Below are 27,482 nucleotides of genomic sequence, written 5' to 3'. Positions count from 1 at the left end.
GGCGAATTGGGACGCAGCACATATCAAAACTCTTTGGTCATTTTTGAGCGAGATGCTAACGGTCTAATCAGATTCAATGAACTATGCTAAGCTATGCTAAAAGTGGTACCGCCAGACCCGGAGATCGGCTGAATGGATTCGAAAACGGTAAAACTGTTTAACTCTAGGGGAGTTGAAAAATGACCCTATTTTTTTTTTTTTAAAAAGTGTAGTGTTCCTTAAAAAACAACAACAACTGGTTATACAGTAAAGTTATTTAATTTCAAACTGAACACTTGTGGATAGAAATCATCTGTTTATTTTTGTTGATGTCTCAGAATGACTGTTGAATGTCAAAGCAGCATATCATCAATGGGTGTAGGAAATTGCTCTCCTGTTCAGACAAGCAATTCTTAAGCAACAGGTGACATCAGGTAATATTTGCAATTGTTGCTGGATGGAAAAATATTAGCACATGCGCACAGGGCCAGGGCTTTGTCACCAGTCAGGAGCTTCACGTAAATGAAACTGGTTGGACAAAACCACACCTCTTTACCTCTTCAGGTGTTTTTCCACATACTGTAACCCATAGACTTTGTATTACAAGTCCAACCATCAAAAGATCGCTCGGTGAGAGAAGTTGGGTGAGTTTTGTTTTCCTTTCTTACATTTTCCACCAGAACCTGCAGTTCACTGAACCAATAACCAATGATAAAATTCACTGAAAGTTGTTTAATTTTAAAATGAATTTAAATGCTTTACAAGGGCCTAAAAATTGGTGTACTGGTGAGATAATGGAATCGGGTTGATTCAGAGTCATATTAAATAAAGTTTTTGTCTTTAATAAAATAAGTTATTTTAGTTGTTGATACATAAACACATTTTTTTAGGTTACATGACAGTGTATGAACTTTGTCTAAGCCTTTATTCATAAACATTGTATTCTCATACAAAATCCTTGATAATTAAGAAATTCTGAAAAAAGTAAAATGTTAGGCAGCCTTTAATTAATACAATGTGCCATTGTTCCTTGTGACTAATCTATGACTCAGAATCGGTGATGATCTTTGCTGGGAAATTGCAGAAGCGGAAAAATAATTTCTCTAATGTAGTATTCGTTTTTATTTCAGTTTTCCATCTTGATAAAATAACCGCAGTTAAATAAAAAAACTACCACATTTACCCGTCCAAACTACACAATAAAATGGCTTTAAAAAAAAAATAAAAATAAAATAATGTTGTAAATTGATATCACAAATTAATTATGTAAAAAAAAAAAAAAAAAGATAAAAAGCATATGTGTTTATTCTGCTTATGTTATTACAGGGCTTTACCGCGTTCACTGTGCTCTTCTTAGCCAGGTATGTGAATGTTTAATTTCAAACAATTTACAGTCTGATGCATTTTGAGACATTGAGTTTAATGTTGATCATTTTGAATTGATGCTACAAAAATATTTTTTTTTCAAGTTATTTCAAGGTATATGGTATATATTTCAAAGTTTATCTCAAGTTATATCATATACTGTATCTTTTCATATTTTATATCTGCACACATAAGTGAAATGTGGGCCTAAATAATAAAAATAAAAAGTAAACACAAAATATCAGAAGACCCAAATAGCAAGTGGGTCGGAATAAGTTTTTTTTTTCACATTATAAAAATATATTATCTTCAATTTTACCTCTTTTTTTATCCATGTAGCTCAGCTTGAAGGAGACTTCAGCCTTGAGACACAGTTTGAACCATGATAAACAAGTAAGTGTATTTTCATATTGTAGTAAAGCCCTTTAATAGCTTATTTTACTTATATTGGTTGTTTAGTTTTAATTTTTTTTTTTTTTTTAATTGTTTGCATATGAAATCTTGTTTCCACCATGGAATAAAAAAGATAATAGCAATTTTTTGTCTCACAATTTTTACTTTTTATCTCATAGTTCTGATATTTGACACAATTAAAAGGTATAATGTCAGAAATGCATGATATAAACTTGCCGTTTGCAATTTAAAGTCAGAATTTCGTGATAGTGTATTTTCAGTTCGGTGTACAGCATTCCTTTGAGAATCGCTCCCCAGCCCGTGAGGGAAGCGTCCGTCATTAGCATTATGTGATAACCCAACACTGGGCCTTGGGAGAGGAATCAAAAGAAAAGTTACTTCAGAATTATAATTGATATCTAGAAATTCTGAAATCTTTTGAGACATAAATTGACAAAATTATACATCAGAAAGTAGAGAAGGATGAAAACGGCAACACTATGGTTTAGTCTTATGGCTAAAGTCGGAAAGAGATCAGAAATTATCTGAAGTGATCACGTTTGATATAAGTTTGGATTCAAGCAAAAAATCATCTTTTGTGCCTTAGTGAGAAAAAGAATAGTCTCTTCCTGTGGGATTTGTCAGTCTCTATATATCAACCAGATTCATGTATTTAAAACTATGGAGTCCCAAGGCAACTGGATTATTTGGGCCGTCCTGTCCAAAACATTATCAAGCACACTGTTAAAATCACCACCTACAACAACATGTGAATCAGTAAAATCAGACAATAAATTAGTAAAGAAAGGAGGGTCATCAAAGTTTCCTCTATATACATTAAGAACTGTAGCTTGAAATTAATAAATGTAACCAGTTACCAGAATATATCGACCGTTTGGATCAGTCAAAGTGGAAACATTTCTTACAGGTTAAAATTGCATTATTATCAATGTTGAAAACAGTTATTTACATTTTTATTTCATGATGCTATGATGAATAGAAAGCAGCATTTGTCTGAAATCTCAATCTTTTGTAACATTAAACACTACCGTTCAAAAGTTTGGGGTCAGTCAGAATTTTTATTTTATTTTTGGGGGATAGAAATAAAATTAATCAATACTTTTATTCATCAAGGATGAGTTAAACTGATCAAAAGTTACAGTAAAGACAATTATAATGTTAGAAAATATTCTATTTTAAATAAATGCTGTTCTTTTGAACTTTCTATTTATCGAAGAATTTTGAAAAAAATTTGTACACAACTGTTTTCAACATTGATAATAATAATGAATGTTTCTTGAGCAGCAAATCATCATATTAGATTGATTTCTGAAGGATCATGTGACACTGAAGACTGGAGTAATGATGCTGAAAATTCAGCTTTGATCACAGGAATAAATTACACTTTACTGTATATTGACATAGAAAACAGCAGTTTTAAATTGGAATAATATTTCACAATATTACTGTTTTTATTTGTATTTTTAATCAAATAAATGCAGGCTTGGTGAGCAGAAGATACTTCTTTTAAAACATTAAAAAATCGTACTGACCCCAAACTTTTGAACGGTAGTGTATCTCTGTATTTTCTAAATTGTTCTATTTGGATTTAGAAAAAAACAATCAGTATTTATTTTAATACATCTTAATTTAACATCCTGCCTAATGTACTGTAATCCTACAAACAGTGTTCACTGAAGCCTATTAAAACAAATATAGTGAATGTAGTCTGTCTAGCACTCTATATATGTGCAAAAAAAGGTAAAATTACATTACATTCTGTAACATTATAATCTAAAAATAAAAGTAATGCTTTTTAAATTCACTGACTAAAAATGAAAATGAAAACAAAAGCACAGACTATATTAGGCTTTTCCCAGCAAACATTTGGACGTTTAATTACCACTGAACAGACACGTCCCGTCACGGTTGAAAAATACTTCCAAAATGAAAGTTGAACCATCGTCTTTGACGTCATCTGGCCTGTTTATTTATTTTAGAGAATTATTTATTTTAGTAAAACACCATTTTCCCCCCCCCTAAAATGAGATGCTTATGCAAAAGTTTTTAAATTGCAAAACAGAATTGAGATGTATGTTTTTTTAATCATTATTATTTTATGAATACAATCTCTATATTGGCAATTACCTGCAACACATTATATTAAAATCATAATAGATCATGTATATTCAAATATTACTGTTATAAAATGTCATTCCACTTTTTTTCCCTTTAGATCCCCAGAAGAAATCAAGGAGGAATTTCTGTCATTCATTAAAGAAGGTAAGAAAAATTTTATTTCAACAATCACCTTTGGATAGACAGACCTCTGCTTTACTAGCATCGTTTTTCTTTAGAAATATCAAGCTGACATTGTCCTCAGTATTTGAAGCTGTAATGAATTGTCTGTTGTTCACTGACAGACATACTGCGTAAAAATAAAAGACTCGCCCGCTGACCGAGTTCAATGTTGTCAAGTTTTGGACACTCGCATTTTGTGGTAATGAGACTGTGTTGAGCACTTGTGCAAATGCTGAAAGCAGATCTTGACCAGTAACAAGATCTGTGAAATTTGCACAGAACTTCAACAGAGAATTAATACTTTAAAAGTGTGAGATTCCAAAACATGGCTCTTGACTGGAGAACCTGAGACTGCAGCAAACCTTGGGTAGAGAAGATGCGCCTGGATAAACACTTGGTCAAATGTGAGTTTCTCCAAAATATCTTCATACTTCTACAAATCTTCAAAGGCACTTTTTTTGTGGAATCAAATGGCTCCAGGGTCAGTGGAAGCACACGTAATATATTTGACTGGTGTAAAGAACACACAAGCGTAGCCAGGAATCACAATGTATGTGCGCCCAGAGAAAATCAAAAAAGTGCATCAAATGCATCATCAAAAAAGGCCAACACAACTACTCCATTCATGCTCTGTTTAACCTGTGTAGTGATCAGCAGGCAGACTCCCCTCATCACCTCAATCTGCCATGATGAAAAGCACTGGACTCCAAAACTCACACCTCAAAGAGAAGCAAACAAGGAAATAGATAGGCTAGCAGATAAGCCTATCAAGACAATCACCCTCACCATTTATGCAAAGGAAGAATGATGACGTTAGCATGTCATTGAGCAGGCAAATCCTATCACCATTTTCCCCATTGTTCACCTCACTCCTTAGACCTGAACTGGACTCCACTCACCAGACAGGTTTGCCATATGGCTTGAAGTCACAAAATAGGCACACAGTGGACAAAATGGAGCAAATCTTCTCCATTTCTATTATCAGAACTCTATACACTTAATGAGTGTTGTTTGTGTACATGCAAACTATACAAACTTGCCTATTAAGGTATTCATGAATGCATAGGTAAAAGGTCTTTATGTTTTCAGCACGATGCCTAATCTGAAAGTGAATTATGCATAGGAAAAACCTTAAAGACATTGTTCTGAACATGAACTTTAAGCTATGAACCTCATGCAAGAAGGGCGCCATGCAGCGACCACCTCTGACAGCATCAGCCAATCAAGACACTGCATCTGAAAGGTGCCAATTTGCATTTCCCTCCTTCTCGGGACAGGTTAAAAGACTTGTTTCTGAGACAGAGAATTGTTCCAGGTTCCAGGTTGCCGCAGTTTCCCAGTCTGGTTCGAGGCTCCAGCTCCTGTTCCAGTTCCGGTCCCAAGATGTGCTAAGCTAAGCTCGACTCTACAGAGTTGTGAAGTTGCTCGAGTTGGAAAACTGCAACGGAGACAACGACTACAAGCTTAGTCCCTCATCTTCAAGATATCTTCAGCACCAACTTCAAAATCCTCTGCGTGTTCCAGACTGCCCGGATCTACACTGACTTCAGAATCTAAAAATCCTTCTGTCTGCGTGTTCCAGAATAAGGATCATCTGCACAGACATCAGAACCTTCAAGGCTTCTTCTTCTGCGTGTTCCAAGAAAAGGACCTTCTCTGTCCTCCAGGAGTTCAACCTTCACAAGTACTTCATGTTCAAGGCTGTGAAACGGATTCCAACTCCTTTCTTCCCACTGCAACGCTGCTCAGCTCAACAAGTGGAAGACGTCACCTTCGGATTCAGAACGACCAGGCAGACGTAAATATCACTTACCAAACCTCTTTCTAGAGATCTTGGCATTAGTGTATATTGTCAGTATATGATTATCTAATTTGCATTAGATCTTGCATAGCTGATATCAGTTAATAACAAATAATCTCTTGGTTTATTTGTTGAATTCAGAATAAGGTTTGCCTTATTTCTTCTAGAGAAACTACAGTTTATCTTTCCATAAGATTAACTTGTAACTGCCATAGTAACATCCTACTCATTCACTTGCATTTATCAATCTTTTTGCACTTTATCAATTCAGTAGTTGTTAGTTACTCTTGTCTATACTTTTGTTAATAAAATCCATTTATTGTACTTGTGTCTTCCTTGTGTTGATAATGCAGTAAGAGGCTCTACAAGTTAACGATATCTCACAAATCCTTCAGATTGGTCAGATGATGAACTTCCTCCAATTTATATAATTGTAATTCAGTCAACAATCTTCCATGATTGTTCTTTATTGTCAAGGTGAGACTTGACTGGTGCCCCAAAAATATTGGAAGGAATTATCTGACTCAATATTGATATTAATACAAAATATTAATATTTAAGACCATGAACCACAAAATTTGTGGTACCCTTGAGTGAGGCTAGTCCAAAATCACAACACATGAGCATCTCTCTCAAAATGTAAGCAAGTGTAAATGTCAGCATTATCATATATTTCTAAAGAACTGAAGTATGTCATGTAAAACAAAAACTTTTACACAGAGTATGCCTCAACTAAATTTAATGGTGCAACACAAACATATTTAGTTCTGTCAGAGCACTATCATCAAAGATTTATTAATGATAACAAAGAATGTTACCAATAAAAACAATTTAAATAGTGATAGCAATGTAACGTTGACGGTATGGAACTGTTCTGGGCAAAACTCCGCGCTCATTCAAGCAGCCATGCCTGGACAGTGCAACACATTTCCCCAGGAACCAGAATAGTTCAGCAAAATAATAGAACAGAAACATCTCAGACAAATACTTGTGAACATCACCGTAAACAGACATGAGGAATTAATAACAACAGTAATACAATACGCAGATTGCATGAGCAGAGGTGCGGTACTGAGCCATGTCAAATATTGGAGAAGTAGGGGACGAAGGCAGCGAGATGGTCCTCAATGCAGAACCACAGATCCAGGGGGTTGGATCTAGATCCAACTCCTCCTACTTTATATATTCCTAAACCTACCCGTCTCCACCCCTGGATTTCGTGTGTTCTGTAATAAGGGGCTACTGGATCAAGCAGCTCTGAATGGCTGGAACTTGAAGGTGTATTTGAAAGATGCGGTCTAATCTGAAAAGTATCCCTATTGGATGGCATGGATAAGCTAAGTGACAGCTGACACAAGCTTGACTGACGTGTCTTGCCAGAACTGACGCTATATGCTTGATTAATGTGCAAGTTGTAACTTAGTCCCCATTTACATCAAAACTAGGCTAAAGTTGCACCAGGTTCTGAGAGATGCTGGTCCCCAGGAACCTGAATGACTCCACTGCTGCCACTGATGGTGAAGTGGGGGTAGTGCAGGGGGGTTTCTCCTGAAGTCCACTATCATCTCCACTGTTTTGAGCGTGTTCAGCTCCAGGTTGTTGTGACTACACCAGACACCCAGCTGTTCAACCTCCAGTCTGTAAGCAGACTCGTCACCATTTTGGATAGGGCCGATGACAGTTGTGTCATCTGCAAACTTCAGGAGCTTGACAGAAGGGTCTTTTGCGGTGCAGTAGTTCATATACAGGGAGAAGAGCAGTGGAGAGAGCACTGTGATTGTGATCAGAGTTCTGATTGTGAGAGTCCTGGATGTGAGTTTTCCCAGTCTCACTAGCTGTTACCGGTCTGTCAGAAATCTGGTGATCCACTGACAGAGAGCTGGGCCAGTTTGGCTGTAAGAGGATTAGGCATGATGGTATTGAAGGCTGAACTGAAGTCCACAAATAAGATCCTTGTGTAAGTCTCAGGTTTATCAAGATATTGAGGGAGTAATGCAGTCCCATAAAATTCAGGAATTGCTATCAAGACAACTAGTGTAAAATGTTTTATAAACTTTGTGTCATCAGGCATACCACTGAAATGATGAATTTGAATATTTATCACATTATAGCTAACAAGATTCATCCAAATCTCTTAGTCCTGGGCACTTCAAAAAATAATAATAATTCACAACTGACTGATGCAGTGTGTGTGTGCTTTCCATTCTGTGCGTACAAAATTGTATACAAAAAATTAAATGAATAAATAAATAGTATCTGTTGCACACTATAAATAAGGTCTTTTCCTGCTTTTTATTTCTATTGTAATATAATAATAACAATAATATATACTTCTTGTGCTTTAGATGCTGTGGACCTCAGTGAAATATCACATTTTGTAAAGTGTAATTGCAACTCAACGATTCCTCTTCTAAAACCAAGAGGTTATACACTGAGAATTTGTGGCCTCGATGGAACAGTGTTCGAAGGGGATGAAGAGCAGCTTGAAGCCTGGAAAGATTTTTACCTCCCAGAATCGATGGAAATGGAGGTGATTGGAGCCATTGATGAATTCCCATGTGATGCATTTGGACTGCAGTTGGTGCTTTTGTTGGGTGAGGATGGAAGTGTCTTTGCCTATGAGGATGAGATTTTGCACCTCGTAGCCAAGAGTTTGAGGGACCTGTTCCAATGTGAAATGTTTTTTCCTGGAATAAAGACCTTCAAGATTGGAGAATGTTTTGATGAGCCGGTGAGGTCATATACATATATTATGCATTTATATTCTTATGTGTATACATACTACACTTACATACACATGAAAAAGAAGTTTATATTGAGTGACTTACATTTTAGATACAATGTTGTCTATTTAATGATGCCAAAAACAAAACCGATTGTTACATCCCCAAGCAAATCACAGAATTCATGTTTGTGAACCAGTTTAATCAGATTTGAATCAGGTGAATGATTCATTGACTCACTTATAAAGACAGTCACTTGGTGCTAAAAAGACAATCTGTGTGGAATTCACAGTTAAAAACAATGGTAAGCATAGTGACACAAACAGTGAAAAGTCTCAGTGCTGTTGGGTTATATTGGCACAGCAGTCTGCCAATCAAATTTGAGTACGACTGAGATCAGAAAGTCAAGTAATAAGATTAAACCATAATTCTGAACATTCTGATTCCTAGATTCCAGACATCTAATGGTGGTTAGATAGCGAATATCTATAGATTTTGTGTTTAAGCCTTTTCATACTTTTGTTCAACAGACTGAGGAAGAATACCGTGAAATGATGGAAAGCGATGAGGTCAAAGCAATAAAGAAACAACACGAGGATTTCAGAGCATCTCTGGAGCACGACTTGCTAAATATCATGAATGAAATCGCAGAGAGCCGTAATGTAAGATTATAGTTTTTTTATTTACAACCATCAGCAGTCAGTTATCAGCTTCATACACCCATCAGACCATCCACATTCCACAGCTATCAATCTTCCCTCATCCTAAACTTCTCCTCTGCAGCCACCCTACCTCACCCCCTCACACCTTCTACAGGCAATTTCTCCTACACTTCTGCCATTACTCAAACACATCATCAGCACATTTCTTCTCACATTCATGCAGGCTCGGGTAAGCCCACTGATTTAAGACCCTTGAATGAGTTGTTTTTTAACCAGTTATCATCTTTCCTTTTACAGAACAACCAGCTGGATGATAACCACTCAGGATTCAAAAATGGCCACTCAACCAAGACTGCCTTGGTGTCGTTCACCAAATCATCAGTTCTGATTCTGCCAGATCAGTCTGCAGCCTTTGACACTGTTAACCATCAGCATCTTCTGTCCATCCTCCCATCACTTGGCATTACAAGATTCTTCCTATACAATACATCGCTGGGACCGATTCTGGCAGACAGTTTCTCTTGCCAATTCAATGCTGATGACACACAGCTCTGCTTTTTATTTCAACCAGACGATCCCAGGGTACAGATACAGATAGAGGAATTCCTAGAGGAAGTCTTGGCACGGGTGAAATCTAATCATAATCTGGAACTCAATTGTACCAACCAGCTAGGTCCATCAACAATAATCTCATCCAGTTTGGCCGGAAAATATGGAGTAATCTGGCTGACCTTCAAAAGACACAGAAGACACTTTACAACAACAGTTGAAAGCAGGATTTCTCTGTACAACAAAGCAATGTTACAAGTCAAGTCAAGTCAAATTTATTTATATAGCGTTTTACAATTGGTAATTGTTTCAAAGCAGCTTTACATATTAGAAGCACAGAAAAAAAGAGAAGTGGTTAAAAATAAGATGTACAAGCAAGCGTGGTAATATGTAACATATACAAGATGGTGCTACATTAAGCCAATGTCGGCTGACTCCCAGGGGTGGAAAAAACCCCCTAGGAGAAAAACCCAGCGTGCTGGGAAAAAAGTCCTAGGAGGGAAAAAAACCCTTGGAAGATATATATACACATATAGAATGGAGCAGGAATCGTTTCTGGTGCAACACATCACATTTTTGAGGGTCTAAACATGCTCAAAAACTCATGAAACTTTGCGCAACCCAACAGGATGTGAGATATTTTGAATTTTCTCTGCAAAATTTTGGCAGTTTTTGTCATTTTCAGACGTTGTACTTTAACGAACTCATCCTAGAGCTTTAATCAGATCAATATCATATTTGGTTTGTCTAATCTTAAAGTACACATGAAATAAAAATTGACCTTATTTACTTTGTTAGTGCATATTACTAGTCTTGTGGTAAACAATTCATCCATGCAAGTTAAAAAACACAGAAAAAAATTGTTTGTCGTGGTAATCTTCAATCAAAATCTGAAAAGTTACTTCCGGTCTGGAATGGCGTTCCTTCTCTGATGACGTCAGTTTGACGGCTTGGGTTGAAAACGTGTAAACCACTCCTCTGCAATGGGTCTGTCATGAGCGAGAGATGGAGAGGAAGAGCGCTAAAGTAAAACTGCTGTTTGGCTTGCTTAGCTGGGGACACTTGACATTTGATATTCAATAGTATTATTGTCATTTATTCAACAGTGCTTCTGATCTGCCTGCATTGACACTATTATTTAAGAGCTGGTGCGCAGCCAAATTATGTACCAGTTATCAATGTAAAGCTGCTTTGACACAATCTGCATTGTAAAAAGCGCTATATAAATAAAGGTTAAAAAAAAAAAAAAAAAAAAAACCTCTGCCCTCTATTCAATATTCCGTTTCACTTGGAAATACGTCACAACACTGGAGAAAAGCTTCCAGTTCACACGGACTTTAAGGCCTTTGCAATGTTAAATTGTGAAGATCTAGAGTTTTCACAGAAGGGCGTGTCCGTGGCGGCCTGACAAATTCGATGTTTCGCAATGAAACAGGAAGTTGTTGTAACTCTGGCATACAATGTCCGATCTTCCCCAAACTTCACATGTTTTATTAGAGTCCTGACCTGAAGACATCTACATGCAATATTCAGTTAGTCATAGTGCCACCTGCTGGCAGCAGGAAGTGTGGCTCTTTGAAATGACTTTGCCATATTTCCCTTGTATTCACTCACTTACATGCATGTCGCCCACTGTTCACTGTTTTCCTGAGGTCAACGGGTGGTGGTGAGCCCGTATTTTTTGCATTTCTTTGTTGTATATCTTTTGTATTTAAAGTATGTTTTTTTAAAGTGTGTTATGTTTTTTTGTAAAGTGCTTTGAATAAGACACTTTTAAAGGCACTATATAAAATAAATATATTATTATTTATTAAGATTGTTTGCATGAAAATCTGCAAGAAAAGAAATGACAGTATAAAGTCAATCACATATTGAAAGTCTCAATTCTGTGTGTTATCTTTCTGCTCCTCTCTGTGTTAACTGCTTTACACCTTCTTGAGCAGACCTTCTTCTTCTTCTTCTATTTTTTTTTTTTTTTTTTTTTTGCAGGAGGCAACTAGCAATTAAGGTGCATATCCACCACCTGCTGTACTAAAGTGTGAGCCAGAGATCAGTATTTTCTTAATTTATATATATATTATTATTCATTTAGATTCTTTGCATTAATCCAGTTTCTTTCATAATAATAAAAACAACTTTAATGATCTGCTCTTCATTTATTATATTCTTAAGGTTCAACACACTCACCGCATATTTCTTTAACTCATCTTTTAGTCTTACTCTTTGTGTCTCATATTTAATGCAGTGACAAATAGCATGCTCCACTTCTTCAATCCACAATCACACATACCTGAAGGATGCTTTCTCAATAAGTACATCGTTTTATTTATCCCAGTATGTCCTAGCCTCATCCTCATACCATTGTTTTGCCATGCATTCATTGTATTAATGCATATTATTGTTTTACTATGTTACCTCAATTATTCTGCTTGCTTAGCTAAAACATCTGCCGTCTCATTCCTCTCAATTCCCATATGTGCTGGAATCCACATAAATCTAATTTATTCCTATATAACTTATTCTGTACAGAGTTACATATATATATTATATACACAATATCAGGTTTGTTATAAGATGATAAAAACTGTAAAGAAACCAATGCTGATAAACTATCAGAGCATATTACTGCAATTTTAAATTTATTATGTTCTACCTATTGTACTGCATTTAAGATAGCTAACAGCTCAGCTGTAAATACTGTTTATTTACACAGCAGATTCTCAAAGCTTGATTTTTTATTATTTCCAATTTCTTTAGCAGTGTCTTTGCAGCTGATCTATACACTATATTTCCATACTCTATCATTGGTCTTATTAAATACATGTATTTCTCGAATTTTGTCAATGTTGGTGCGAGATACTAAACCACTGTTCACTTGATTTGATGTTATTAATTGTTGAACATGCTTCCAAGGAATCATCCTCTATAAAAACATCTATCCTGGAGTGTGAGAAAGAAACTAATGACCATCCAAGAACAACTCAAAGAATTTTGTGAAGACTTGACTACTTTCAAACCTCAAGTTCAGACGTGATACAATGGACTATAAAGCCAAGGAAAACCTTGAGCTTCACGTCCACGGGAAGAACCCACAGCAAATCCTATTCTATTCTTCATCCACGACGTCTTCTAATCCTAAAAGGTCTTTTTTGGGAACTCCACGCCATTCTCAAAGAACAAACTCAAGAAGAGGCGTCCAACCAGAAGAGGTTCGAGGGTGAAGAAGACGTGTGAGGTAAACCACATTGATGCAGCGATGACATTAATGTAATATTAAATCTGTCTGATAAAGAACTCTCAAGTGAACATATGCAAGTTCTTAGCAAAGTTTTTTCTTTGTTTCATCTCCAAGAACTGATCCTTTTCTGGTGATTTTTGTGACTTTTCTGGTTTTAATTATTTATGTTTATGAGAAATATTAAATTAAAAAGTTTTTTTGGACATAAAAGCATCAGTGGCACAGTTATCAATCGCTTTAAGCCCTTTGTTTCCAATTCCTCTGAGAATACATTTTGTCTGCTGGTGGAAGAAGATATTGATAATTTGTTAATTGAAAAATCTAAATTTAGTATAAATAATTTGGATAAAACTCAAAAGATGGCTTTGGAGGATTCAAAGAGTGATAAATCGATTAAGATTCAAAAAGCAGATAAAGGGGGAGCAATTGTTTTACAAAATAGATATTTATATTGCTAAAGTAAAAACAATGCTTATAGCAAACCTTTATGCTATAAAAATAACATTCAATCCCACTATAGAATACAAATCCCAGCTAGACAAGATGCTAAACAGAGGTTTTGAAGAAAAATCACCCAGTTTCATTACCAAAAATACATAAATCAACCATAGATCGCCCTTATCGACCTATATTCTCTGGTATTGCTTCACTCACTGAAAAGATATCTGAATTTATAGATTTTCATTTACAGCCATTGGTGAAACAATTACCATCTTATCTAAGAGACACAACAGATTTTTTAAATAAATTACCATTGCATTCAAATTTAGAAGACCAAGATTGGTTAGTATCATTGGACGTATCATCTTTATACACCTCGATTCCACACAAAGAAGAGTTGGAAGCTTTGGATTTTTTTTCTAAAAATTCTTCAAAATTCAACTTTACCCACACAATTTATTTTTAATTTAACTCAATTCATGAAAAAGATTACTACCTTCAAACACAAGGCACTGCTATGGGTACTACATTAGCACAAAGTTATACAAATCTCTTTATGGGTAAATTCGAATTAGATTTTATTTATAATATCAATCCTTTTGGGCACCGCATTCAGTACTAGTAATAGTTTTCTTGAAATTACTAGAAAGGTTTGTATCCAGTAGGTGTCAGTAGATACACGACAGCAGATGCTGGAGTTTCCTTCTGTGAAGAGAGCTTTCATGAAATTAACAAATAAATGCAGCCTAATCTCTGGGTAATAAGCAAAATTATTGTCTTTTGATACTTAGTTGTGAGTAGTTAGTGACGGAAAGACGGAGAATTAGGACAAACACAATATAACAAAATACACTTTCTCTCCCATAGCCTCATTCACATTATCTGTAATCCTAAAATAATAATAGAAAATCCACACATTCCTCATGTTTTATGTCATGGCCTTTAACGCTTCTAATGTTCTTAAAGGGATAGTTCACCTAAAAATGAAAATTCTGTCATCATTTACTCACCCTCAAGTTCCAAACCACGAGTTTATTTCTTCTGTTGAACACAAAAGAAGATATTTTGAAGAATGTTGACTAGTAGGGGAAGAAGTCAATGGCTAGCCTACCGTCAACATTTTTTAAAAATATCTTCTTTTGTGTTCAGCAAAAGAAAGAAACTCGTACAGGTTTGGAACAACATGAGGGTGAGTAAATGATGACAGATTTTTCATTTTTGGGTGATCTATCCCTTTAAATAAACTAACTCTACCCCTAATAGACACATTTTGGCATTTTTATAATTGAATATTTTAAGGATAAAACATCATAATGTAATAAAACAGGTCTGAAAACAATACATGAAGGCGACTATAATGAATTCAACCATTTTATATAACAGAACCCGTATGTGCGACCCACTAACACAGTTCTGTACGTGGGTGACGAGTGTGTGGGCGGGGCCAGTGAAAACGACGTCACATATGTGGGCGGAGTCCACAGCTTGGACTCAAATACGCGGGCGGAGTCAAACTGGTTCAAACACAGATTCTGGACTCTGGAGTAGTTGTTGACGAGCTTTTCTTCTCTTACATCCTCCGGAGGTGATTCTTTCTCGACATTCCGTGATGCAAAAAACTTGTTTTACACCCGTTAGTCTTGTATTAATGTTTTGCTGTTTGAAGTGAAACATTTCTTAAATCTGTAGTTGTGTAAACAGTGCGCTTGTTTTTCAGACATGGAGGAATGATTTTGTGCTCATTTATGCAGTGGACGTCAATGTCAGAAGCTGTGTTTCCTTTTGCAAAGGTAATTTCTGTGTCAAAACTTTCCGTGTCTTTGTTTACAAGTGGATGCAGATCGACCCGCCCATATCTGTCTGTGCGCTTTTAGTTTCACATTGTCTTCAATTTATGTTTTTCTGCTTCCCTGTTGCAGTTAAAATAGCGTGCATTATTCATTTGAGTAAATTTCAACACGAATTAATGAGATGTGGACATTGATTGTAAACACTGTGCTGTAGGCCTGATGTTGGGACCATTTTGCATTGCATAGACCCCAACATCAGGATGCCAAAGAAGAGAAAATTGGTAAAAGGATTGACCGATACACTGCCTTCCTTGCTTGAATAAATCACTTTGGATAAAAGCATCTGCTAAATCACTGTACATTTCTTTGTCAGGCATTACTTCCAGTGGAAAAGTTTTCAAATCAGCCATGAAACCTCCTGGTGAAGAAGAGAATCAGCGTCTGGGCACACTGCTGCTCAACACCCTGGCGAGAGAAATGCGTCTTTGGAGGGCTCCTGTCCTGAAGAACGGTTGCATTCAGGTGGATGCATGTTTTAATTCATTCTTCTGAACCAGAGAGATCCTGGTGTTTGGTCTTTTCACTAGGGAACACAGGTGTCAGAAACAATCTACATTTGCTTTCAGGGTTCAGATATCAGCCCTCCTCAGTACCATGAGGTGATTGTGTGGTTGCGTGAAATGAGCGGCACATTCAAGTTTTCCTCGGAGACGTTTGCTTTGGGAGTCTGTGTTCTCAACAGCCTGCTTGCAACAGTCAAAGTAAGTGAAACTGCTACATTTCCATCTAGGGCTGTGCGATTAATCGTTTGGCTTCCACAAGAATAGTGTTGTAAAATGCAGTTGATAAACCATGGGATGTGTTTAATATTAAACCGTGTTATTAAAAGCGTATTAAGCTGCAAAAGAGATACTGTTCCCTAGGCGGCTTTCTGTGTGCAATCCGAGACGGAGCAGAGCGTGCATAAATGTTTAGTTCACCCCCATGTCATCCAAGATATTTATGTCTTTCTTTCTTCAGTCAAAAAGAAATTAAGGTTTTTAAGGAAAAAAGTCCAAACGTCAGTGCAGCTTCAAAGAGCTCTACATGATCCCAGACGAGGAATAAGAGTCTAATCTAGAGAAACCATCGGCCATTTTCTAAAAAAATAAAAATTATATACTTTTTAACCACAACTGATCGTCTTGCACTGCTCTGAGATGCGCCACGCATTACGTAATCATGTTGGAAAGGTCACGTGTGAAAAACTTCAAAATCTTTCGACATCGTTGTTTTACCTTTTTTTGTAAAGGGCGTTTGACTTAGTCTTTGTGTGTTCAATTTGTAAACACTGGGTTGGTACTTCTGCCTACATCACGCGTGACTTTCCAAGATGATTACGTCATGCGTGGCACATCGCAGAGCAGCGCAAGGTGAGCATTTGTGGTTAAAAAGTATATAAATTTTTATTTTTTTAGAAAATGAGCGATGGTTTCTCTAGATTAGACTCTTATTCCTCGTCTGGGATCATGTAGAGCTCTTTGAAGCTGCACTGAAACTGACATTTGGACCTTCAACCCGTTGAACCCCAGTGAAGTCCACTATATGGAGAAAAATCCTGGAATGTTTTCCTCAAAAACCTTCATTTCTTTTCAATTGAAGAAAGAAAGACATGAACATATTGGATGACATGGGGGTGAGTAAATTATCAGGACATTTTAAATCTGAAGTGAAAAAAAAAATGAAGTGAACTAATCCTATAAGCAAAGTATACTGTGGGCTTCAGATACGTGCCTAAAGGGTCAAATAGCCGAGTAGCTGAGTATCCTCGTAAATGTAGTCGCCTAGTCGGTGATGTTTTAAAGGGTTAGTTCACCCAAAAATGAACATTCTGTCATTAATTACTCACCCTCATGTCGTTCCACACCTGTAAGACCTTCGGAACACAAATTAAGATATTTTTGATGAAATCCGATGGCTCAGTGAGGCCTCTATTGACAGGAAGATAATTAGTAGCTTTCTGGGCATTGAAAGTGTTAAAGACATATTTAAATCAGTTCATGTGACTACAGTGGTTCAACCTTAATATTATGAAGTGACAAATACTTTTTGTGCGCCAAAAAAACAAAATAATGACTTTATTCAACAATATCTAGTGATGGGTGATTTCAAAACACTGCTTCATGAAGCTTTACGAATCATTTGTTTCGAATCAGTGGTTCGGAGTGTGTATCAAACTGCCAAAATCACGCCCCCCAGTGGTGAACCATTGAAATTTCGAAACACTTATGACATAACGAAACCTCGTTTACTGAAATCACTTGACTTTGGCAGTTTGATACACGCTCCGAACCACTAATTCAAAACAAAAGATTCGTAAATCTCAGAAGCTTCATGAAGCAGTGTTTTGAAATCGCCCATCACTAGATATGGTTGATTAAAGTCATTATTTTGGTTTTTGTTTTTTGGTGCACAAAAAATATTCTCGTCACTTCGTAACATTAAGGTTGAACCACTGTAGTCACATGAACTGATTTAAATATGTCTTTAGTAGCTTTCTGGGCATTGAAAGTGTTAATTATCTTACTGTCAATAGAGTCCTCACTGAGCCATCAGATTTTATCAAAAATATCTTAATTTGTGTTCTGAAGATGAACGAAGGTCTTACAGGTGTGGAACGACATGAGGGTCAGTAATTAATGACAGAATTTTCATTTTTGGTTGAACTAACCCTTTAAATGAATGTAAACTGTTAAAGGTGCGTTCACACTGTACTTTTCGCCCATTGTCTTCCATTCATACAGATGTGAATGCGTCAGACTGGAAACGCAAGTTTGTGCGAAAAGTTTTGCATTTTGCTGCATCCAAAGTCAAACTCTGACCTGCGAATTTGCATCACATGAAGACGTTTAGCCGGTAGAAGATCGATTCGCCAGGGCATGACCTCTTGGTTGAATTAAAAGAATATTTTTGCAGTGAAGTCAAGTAGGTTGTATGTTTTTACATTTTGAATGTATTATTATATTATATGTTAAATTCATGTAGAAGACCCTGTAGACCGTGACGTCATATCACGACCATTGCAGCATCCGATGAGATTTCGCACATTCAGAGTCTGGCTTAAAACGCAGGTGTAACAGTATATTGGATCTGTGCCGCTCTTAAAGTGACAGCAGCCTAATAAACCTTGTTAATCAAACAACAAAAGGCAAAGATAAAATCACTCACTGCTCTTGAATTAAAAACCAAAAGCACTGTTTATTTAATTTGTATTTTTGTTCTGTTGTATTAATTTGTCTGTTTTGTTTGAATTATTAGTTTCTTTGTTCATATTGTATTGCTGACTGTTTACTTGTCTTCTGTAACTGTTTTGAGGACCTTTTAGCCTACTTACATTAGTTAACCTATTATTTTTTTTGTTGAAATATCTATACTTTTAAATTTCGCTGATATTTAAAATTACTTGTACCTTAAAATAAGACTTTGATCATATCACCCACCAACAGTGTTGCCAAGTCCGTGTTCTTCCCGTGGAATTGGGAGATTTTTAACAGTGTTGCCGCGGGTTGAAGCGACCACAATAACATGATATTTAGTCCCTGGAATGTTTATTTTACTAGGGAAACCCAACCAAAAAATTCAGATTTTTTCCCCCGGAATATGTTTTTTAGCAGGGGAACCCCCATGAAACGTGATTGGTTTAGTTTTGAGTAGCAATTGGGCGGGTTTTGTTGTGAAAACCTGGCAACCCTTCCCACCAATAATCGTTTTAAATAATCATGATTTCAATACTGACCAAAAAATAATGGTGATTATGAATTTTGCCATAATAAAGCAGCCCTATTTCTAGAAGATGGTTGCCGACTCTAAGTGCTCCCTCTTTCTTTGCAGACTCGGTTGAAATATCTCAAATGCATGGCCATCACTTCTCTGATCCTCGCTGCAAAAATCAATGAGGAGGATGAGGCAAGATACAGAAACGACAGAAACACCCCACACAACTTTTAACCATTCCAGTGCATTTATTGTTCTTGTTTTGTTGCTGAACAGGTGATTGCATCGGTTAAAGACTTGCTGGAGCAAAGCAGATGCAAATTCTCAACAGCCGAGATTCTTCGCATGGAGCGAGTCATATTAAACAAGCTGCACTGGGACCTTTACATCGCTACGCCCATGGATTTCATTCACATCGTGAGTAGCGACCGATGCGTCATCTTTCTTGTATTGAGATCAGAACTTAACGGTACAAAAAGCACAGGAAAACATACAACCTTTCAGATGTGCCCATTGCAAACATCAGCAGAAATTGACTTTTGGTCCTTGACTTTGTGCATGTGAATATCTGTGGCCGCGTGGCATGGCATACGAGGGCGGTACGAGGTGTGTGTTCGGCCAAGGCACTGATCTGACTTGAACTTTAGCAGTAAAGCAGATAGATAACCCTGCAAAACATCTCCAGTACAAATATACTCTCGGAAATCGCAACTTCAATCTTCATGCTTCGTCTTTCCTACATAGTGGGATTCGGTTAAATTATCCAAAAATATGAATTTTTAGTGGAAGTTAATGTTGCAAAGAGTTGGCTGAGGCATTTAGCCATGATTAGATCGAAGACCAACCGCTAAACAAGGGAATGGAAGTGAGTGTAGCGTTGCTGTTTTGGCACACCGCGGACAGCCATAAAATAGCCATTAGAAAGTACATGTAACGAGACCCCAATATAAATACTTCTGTGGTTTTAAAAGAACGCAAGATCCTGATCCTGAAACACAATCTCAATTAAGAAAATGATAAAATCAGTTTACAAAATGGGTGAAACTCATGAAACCTTATTTGACCCCACATCAAAATAATAAATATATTTTGGATGAAGAAAACAAAGCCTTTTTTTAGGACGGTTAAGATTTTTCTGTATAGACATCAGTCAGGATAGATGCTATATTTAATATTTTCCGAACAAGACTGCCCATTCAGTGGCCGTTTTTGGTCTAAAAAAGTATTATAAGTGCACCTCAGAAAAAAATCTTTTGTAACATCTAATTTTATCACCAGGAATAATTTTGTAAAGACACTATTTCAATTTTAAGACAGTTGAATGAACAACATCAGCATGCAGGATTGTGGTTTTCATTCATGAATAGGGATGCAAAGGGGTGGAAAATTTCTGGTAAATTTCCAAAAACTATTCAAAGTTTCCAAAAATCCTGGAAGGTTTCTGGAAAGCTTTTTTGAAACATTCCGGACATTTTCTGGAAAACTTCCGGAAACATTACGGACATTTTCTGGAAAGCTTCCGGAAACATTATGGACATGTTCTGGAAAGCTTCCGGAAACATTCCGGACGTGTTCTGGAAAGCTTCCGGAAACATCCCGGACATTTTCTGGAAAGCTTCCGGAAACATTATGGACATTTTCTGAAAAGCTTCCGGAAACATTATGGACATGTTCTGGAAAGCTTCCGGAAACATTACGGACATTTTCTGGAAAGCTTCCGGAAACATTATGGACATGTTCTGGAAAGCTTCCGGAAACATTCCGGACGTGTTCTGGAAAGCTTCCGGAAACATCCCGGACATTTTCTGGAAAGCTTCCGGAAACATTATGGACATTTTCTGAAAAGCTTCCGGAAACATTATGGACATGTTCTGGAAAGCTTCCGGAAACATCCCGGACATGTTCTGGAAAGCTTCCGGAAACATTCCGGACATGTTCTGGAAAGCTTCCGGAAACATTCCGGACATGTTCTGGAAAGCTTCCGGAAACATTCCGGACATGTTCTGGAAAGCTTCCGGAAACATTCCGGACATTTTCTGGAAAGCTTCCGGAAACATCCCGGACATTTTCTGGAAAGCTTCCGCAAAGTTTGCCCCTTTGCATCCCTATTCATGAAAAATTAAATCTATCCTAGCTAAGGTTCAACTGTTTCCATGGCAAATTGGCACATTTTTCCTTTTCGTTACTGTAATGTAAAAATTGTCTTCATTATCATAATGTGGAAACAATATACTTAACAATATACATATTACTTAAATTGTAAAGTACTTGCACTGCATTATTTTTGTGCTGAATAATAATGCCACAATGCAAAAAAAAAATCTCAATGGTCCTAAAAGTGCTTCATTTTCTTAATGCAAATTGATTTTTGGGTGATGTTTTTGTGAGATCTACCCATATAGGTCATATTAAAGATATCTAGATGTCTGTAACACATAGAATAATTAAATATAATTGCTTGTGAAATGAAAAAATATCTAATAGCATACAAAAATAAATTTCCTTAACTTCCCAAATAAATATCCACAATTTAGAATACCTTAAATATATTACCATACAAGGTCCATGTGACTCATCTGTCTCTTGGAGTAAAGACACACACTCACATACAGCCGTAGATACAAAGGAAAGTCACACTTCCACAGTAGACATTTAACGAAACATTCCACAAGGCGATATATATGTATTTTACCCTGAACTCATGAAACAGACGTGTCATTCCTGTTCGATTGAGATGGCTTATTTCTTTTTCTAAAAGGCTGAACCCATAAAAATTGTGCATTAAAAGTAAATGTACAACCAGAATCGGTCCTGTTTACTTTCTTAAAAGGATCATGACATGAGTAATCAAATTTGCTGTGATCTTTTGACATATAAGAGGTCATAGTACCATTAAAGCAAGTTTCAGAACTTATAAACTAAACACTTATTTAATCAAGCTCCAAAAACGACTCGTTTTGGTATTGCACGATCTGTGAGTCACATGGGCAAATGTGACACTGAAGACTGGAGTAATGATGCTGAAAATTCAGCTTTGATCACAGGAATTATAAAGTATATTAAATAGAAAACCACTATTTTAAAATGTAATAATATTTCACAATGTTACTGTATCAAGTAAACGCAGGCTTGATGAGCTTAAGAGACTTCTTTCTAAAACATTAAAAATAGTAATGCTTACAAACTTTTGACCGGTCCTGTATATGGGCCATTCTACAGAATTGGTTCAGTCAGAGTTTTTCCTCACATTTTGTATTTATGCATATTGTATAATATCCAAGGTACACATTTCTAGTAATTGTGCAGTTAATTCTCATATTGTATTTTCAGAAAGTTTTGAAATATTTTTACTCTCCCCAAATTTGTCACTACCGAAACACAATAATAAATAATTTAATAAGAAGGGTTACATTGACCTATTAAGATCTACCTTGTAAATATATTTTGGGCTTTTTAAAAAAAAAAGTTTTCACAGCTAAATCAATAACAATTACAATTTTAACAATATTTCAAGTGTAATTTATGAGATTTGTCGTATTTCGAATCCAATCCTTCTTTGTAAAAGGCATAAAGTTTATCAAACTGATTTCAAAGTGAAGGATTCATTAGTTTGAATAAACATTAAACCAAACACTATCATGACATCTTAGGTGATCATTCAATATACTTCATTTTTGACCAAACATCCCATGTTTCGGTAATGACTGCACATTTTCAGTAGTGACAGTAATGTGTCGGTAGTGACCACATCACATGACAGGATTTAACTCGCATACTAAAACACTAATGATTTTCATAACTGTACTTAAATTTAGTTAATTTCCCCCAAATAAATGATTGTGTTCCGTTTTGTCACTTTCAAAACAATGATGACATGTTTCAGTAGTGACAATTTTAGATACTTTTGAGCCTAGTTTAAAGATGCTAATCAGCACATGGTTATCTAAGCACAGTTCTGAACAGTTGTACACGCATAAAAACTGAATTTTATTGAATAACATTTAATAAACAATGATGTCAATACCGAAACCACCACACGTTTCGGTAGTGACATCATTGTTTTTTGAATGTTATTCAATCATTTTATTGGTCGTGGCTGTTTCGGTAGTGACAATTTTCGATACTTTTGAGCCTAGCTCAAAGATGATAATCAGCACATGGTTATCTAGCACAGTTCTGAACAGTTGTACACGTAAAAACTCAATTTTATAGAATAACAACCAAAAAAAGTTTGCTTAATTGCAGAAAAAAGGTGTTTGTTAGTGACGTTCCTTAAAGTTACACACAGATTTTCAGACTTTTGAACACATTTGGCTCAAAATGATGGACCTATCTACTCTGAAAGAGAGGCTAAGAGAGGGAGGGACACAGGAATATTTCCTGATCAAAAATGTAGAAGTGTGTTAAAATCAGTCTCAGACAATGGACCTAAACACTGTTTCGGTAGTGACGTGAAAATGCGGGACACTTTTTTTTTTTTTTTTTTTTTTTTTTTTTTTTTTTTTTACATAAAGTTTCATGATTTGAAATAAAAAAAAAATCAAAAATAGATATTTTAAAAACAAAAAATGCAAAAATGATTTCGATATAATTTTCACCAGTTTAAATTTAGGGGTGAGGGTTCAGGACAGCCACCTCCCAATTAAAGCTACCCAATAAGTGATGATTTTATATATATTAAGCTTACTGATATTATTGTGCGATTCAATAGATAATAGAAGGATCTTAGTAAACATCTAATATTTGAATACTTAAATGCTTTTTAAATGTGTTTTTTGGTTGTGGGACAGCAGTTTGCACCAATTCTGTATAATGGCCCTTTATTAACATAAGTGAACCTGAACAAACAACAAAAAAAAAAATCTATGTCATGATCCCTTTAATGTACATTTCCTGGTTTCATAACTCATGAGTGCACATTATTAAAAAAAAAAAAAGTTGATCAGTGATGATCAGTGTAATAACTTCCCTTCAGCTGGGCTGTTGGACGTTAACCAATAGCCGAATCTGCAACTCATATTCAGCTCTGACTCCACGATCAGGGAGTCAATTCCAAAATATCTGGATTGGGATGTAGACAACTGGAGCCAGAGACTTGTTATAGTTTAAAAACATGGAGACTACTGAACACGGCACATTTTTACAGCCCACTCATGAAGAGGTTAACACACAAACCATGTCGAAGGAGTACAGATACAGACCCACGCCTCTGTGAGTGATTGGGGTTTTTGGTGGCGTTGTCTCCGTTGGTTAAGCGCTTTGTTTTTTCCCCTCCAGTTCCATGGCCTGTTGATGTCCAGGCATCCCCAGCTGGTGTGGGCCGGCTCTCAGAACAGGCCCTGCCTCCAGGCGTCGTTGTGGACCAGGCAGGTGCAGCACTGTATGGCCTGCCACCAGCTCTGGCAGTTCAAGGGCTCCATATTGGCTTTGGCCATCATCACTTTGGAGTTGGAGAGACTGACGCCTGATTGGTTCTCAGTTTTTACCGACCTGCTGAGGAAAGCACAGGTAGTGAAGCATATACATGAGCAATATCGCACTCGTAGCCATGCAATATGGCTGTATATCAGCACGGCTGTAGGTTAGCCGAATAGAGCGATATCGCACGGCTACGAGTGTGATATTGCATTTATACAACAGTTCAACGGCACAAGTGCGTAAATAAATAAGAATAATAATGGATTGTTCTTAACAATCCTCTTTTGTGAGGAACTACTTTCTTCCGCCACAGATTCAAATCTAAAGTTTAACAGTTGAGCTCAAGCCTCCATTAGTAATTCTAAAATGTCACTTTAGAACTAGTAACGTTGAGTCGCTACATTGAAACAATGCATTTGTCAGTTGCGTCTCGTTAGATGATGTTTAAAGTAAAAACAATGTCCTTGTTTCAGTCCGTTTCGATATAAAACTCATTGCGACTGACTCACTCATAAAGACAGTCTTTGCCGCCATCTAATGGCGTATGAATGTAACTTTCACTGAAGTCGAAATCATACAGACTCTATCTCAGTACCAAGAAATACAGCATGTTATTTATATAAAATGTTATTTATTGAACAATAATATTGAAATGAACAACAATAGCCATTATAACAGTATAAGAAGTAAGATTGGAAATAAACACAAGCAAACGGACAAAAGCAGAGCTCTAGTTAGTAAAGGATTTAATTTCAAAGCAAATATAAAGTTATGAAACTTAATATAGCCCTTAAGCCAAATCTATTAGCTCTGGAACAAGTAATATATTAATAAGACCAAAAACTGCCCTTTTGATATACCCAAAATGAATTATAGCTCATGTTTAACCACTATCTACATAAGAACTAGCGGCAAATTCCCAAAGGACTGGCCGAGATGAAGCTGTTCTCTGTGGGTATTTGAGCACTGAATGGTCGCTGACGGCCTGGAGCTCACATCTCTGAAAACGTCTAAACAAATTTTCAAATGGGCGCTATGTTTACATAGAAATCGCATATCTGAGATCTAAATACGCGCCTAAAAAAACTCTTAAATACATTCTGTTACAAAATAACAGCAGTATCTATAAAAATATGGTGGGTTTGCTCATATTTTCTCACTCTGTGAGAATGCTGACAGCACAGTGATTCAAATAGTGAAACGGTTCCCATGGTGATATTGGTAGAATATCACATGACTGGAAAGACCGAGAGATCAGATTCGAGAACCAGAAAGAACTGTTGTATAAATCAATATAACTTAATAAGCTTGATGGAATATTATGGGTAACTGCTAGTGATGCACAAAAAAAATTATTTTGCTGAAACCAAAATTAAACTTTTTTAATTTAATAATCAATCAATTAATTAATATAACTTGTTCATGAGCCAACCCTCAAATAAAAACTGAGCTTTTTAAATTGCACATAATTCTGTTTCTACTCTAGTTCTTGTTGAAATCTAAACATTTAAATGGTGGCTGTAATAACTTGTTTTCATGACAGATTTGTTCAAACATTTTCTAGCTGACTAACGAGTTCACTAACTTTTCTGAGGTAAATGTGACGTTGCGTGTACGTTGTTCTCAAGCTGTTTTATTGACGTCTTTGCGCGGTTGAAACACCGATTGAGTGATTACATGAGACCTGATACGTTTCAGTAAGTTGTACTGTATCTGTAAATGTTCCTGGCTGAAATCAAGTCCTCAGTTTTTATTGTAAATATATATTTCAGCTACACTTAATGTTGACACGTTTTTCAGGTTAGATAAATGTTACTTACACTATCAAGAAAGCAACAACAACATGTTCTATTTAACAGGTTTTCTAAAGTCTTAATTTACACTTGAAAGGGTCTTAAATCAGAGCAGAAAGTCTTAAATTCATAAAGTCATGGGATTAAATGTTGCATGCATTGCAAAAAATGAATACTTCTCAGTATTTTTATCCTGCTTTACCAATACAAATATCTAAACGCCTTTTATAGGTGGCTGGAAACATGGCTAATGAAGTGTTTTGTCAGTGCTGTTGCAGTTCTGGCATTATTTCACTCACATGCATGTTTGCATTCACTCTAGATCGAAAGCACAGAGTTCATCTGCTGTAAGGAGATGGTGGACGAGTACCTGACCAGCCTCCAGCTCTCCTTACCCACAAACGCCGTGTACATTTTAGACGCCACCAGCATGCTGGCGTTCAGAGGACATGACATGCAGGATGGGGATGATGGAGACGGGAACAGAAAGCCCGCCGGACGAGCACAGACAGCGGACGGGGACCAAGACATGGACGACTTCTATGATGGTCTCTGGTGCCTTTATGATGAGGACACGCCAATGAGAACAGGAAGACATGGACTGGAGGATATGACCTCGCCCTGTCCTCCTCTACAGCCCTCGTCCAGTCAATAAGCTAACACGTGATTCTGTGGATCAACGACGGCCAATGCACTTTTCTATTCCTTTTTATGAAACCTTTATGCAGCACTTTGATCATATTTGAGATTTCTTTACATTTTCTTTTATTTTTGTACTTTGTGTTTTATATTTGTGTATCTTCATACATCAAGTTATTCAGAAGTAGAATTGCGGTGCTTAAACGGAAATCTTTTTGTTGGCCAATTGGTTATTCCGTAACGAAGTTTATGCTTTATGGTATTTATGTCAATATTGAGAAAAGGTTTTTGACATTTCATATTTTTCAAAGAATCCCGTTGCAGGATTAATGTGAAGAGGAAATAACAATCTATTCAGATGTTATTGAGGTTTTTTCTTTCTAGTTTTTATCTAAAAACACCTCCCAACCCTTTTTAAGGCAGCTACAGATATCAAATTCCTGTTCCTCTTAAATGAAACAAGGAAATTTTCTTTTCTGAATGGGACTTTACACTTTTGCAAAAACAGCAGCTTTTTATGTTGTTTGGAAAACGGTGTCCTATGCAATAAAAACAGATTTACACTACATGTGGTGTTCTTAGTTTTCTTTCTGTGTCTGAGCAAATGTCACTATAGCGTCATACCGGAATATAGTTT

General features: G+C 36.4%; 2 protein-coding genes across 2 annotated transcripts; both read left to right on the top strand.

Moving 5' to 3' along the window:
* Positions 1-463: 463 nt before the first annotated feature.
* Positions 464-11,808, top strand: LOC125253304. Its single transcript, XM_048167222.1, has 8 exons — positions 464-623; positions 1,306-1,340; positions 1,684-1,737; positions 3,974-4,020; positions 8,185-8,570; positions 9,093-9,224; positions 9,522-10,153; positions 11,763-11,808. Exons 3-8 carry the CDS (start codon positions 1,727-1,729, stop codon positions 11,806-11,808), a joined length of 1,254 nt encoding a protein of 417 aa, XP_048023179.1. The 5' UTR covers positions 464-623; positions 1,306-1,340; positions 1,684-1,726.
* A 3,079-nt stretch (positions 11,809-14,887) lies between these two features.
* Positions 14,888-27,411, top strand: ccni2 (cyclin I family, member 2). The gene is made up of 8 exons (XM_048166899.1): positions 14,888-15,037; positions 15,170-15,242; positions 15,616-15,764; positions 15,869-16,003; positions 19,113-19,187; positions 19,272-19,412; positions 24,273-24,503; positions 26,529-27,411. Exons 3-8 carry the CDS (start codon positions 15,651-15,653, stop codon positions 26,859-26,861), a joined length of 1,029 nt encoding a protein of 342 aa, XP_048022856.1. The 5' UTR covers positions 14,888-15,037; positions 15,170-15,242; positions 15,616-15,650; the 3' UTR covers positions 26,862-27,411.
* The last annotated feature ends 71 nt before the right edge of the window (positions 27,412-27,482 follow it).

The sequence above is a fragment of the Megalobrama amblycephala genome, linkage group LG18, assembly GCF_018812025.1.
Source record: "Megalobrama amblycephala isolate DHTTF-2021 linkage group LG18, ASM1881202v1, whole genome shotgun sequence".
Classification (NCBI taxonomy): Eukaryota; Metazoa; Chordata; class Actinopteri; order Cypriniformes; family Xenocyprididae; genus Megalobrama; species Megalobrama amblycephala.
The sequence above is the reverse complement of the archived record's forward strand: the minus strand, read 5'-3'. Positions and strand labels throughout refer to the sequence as shown.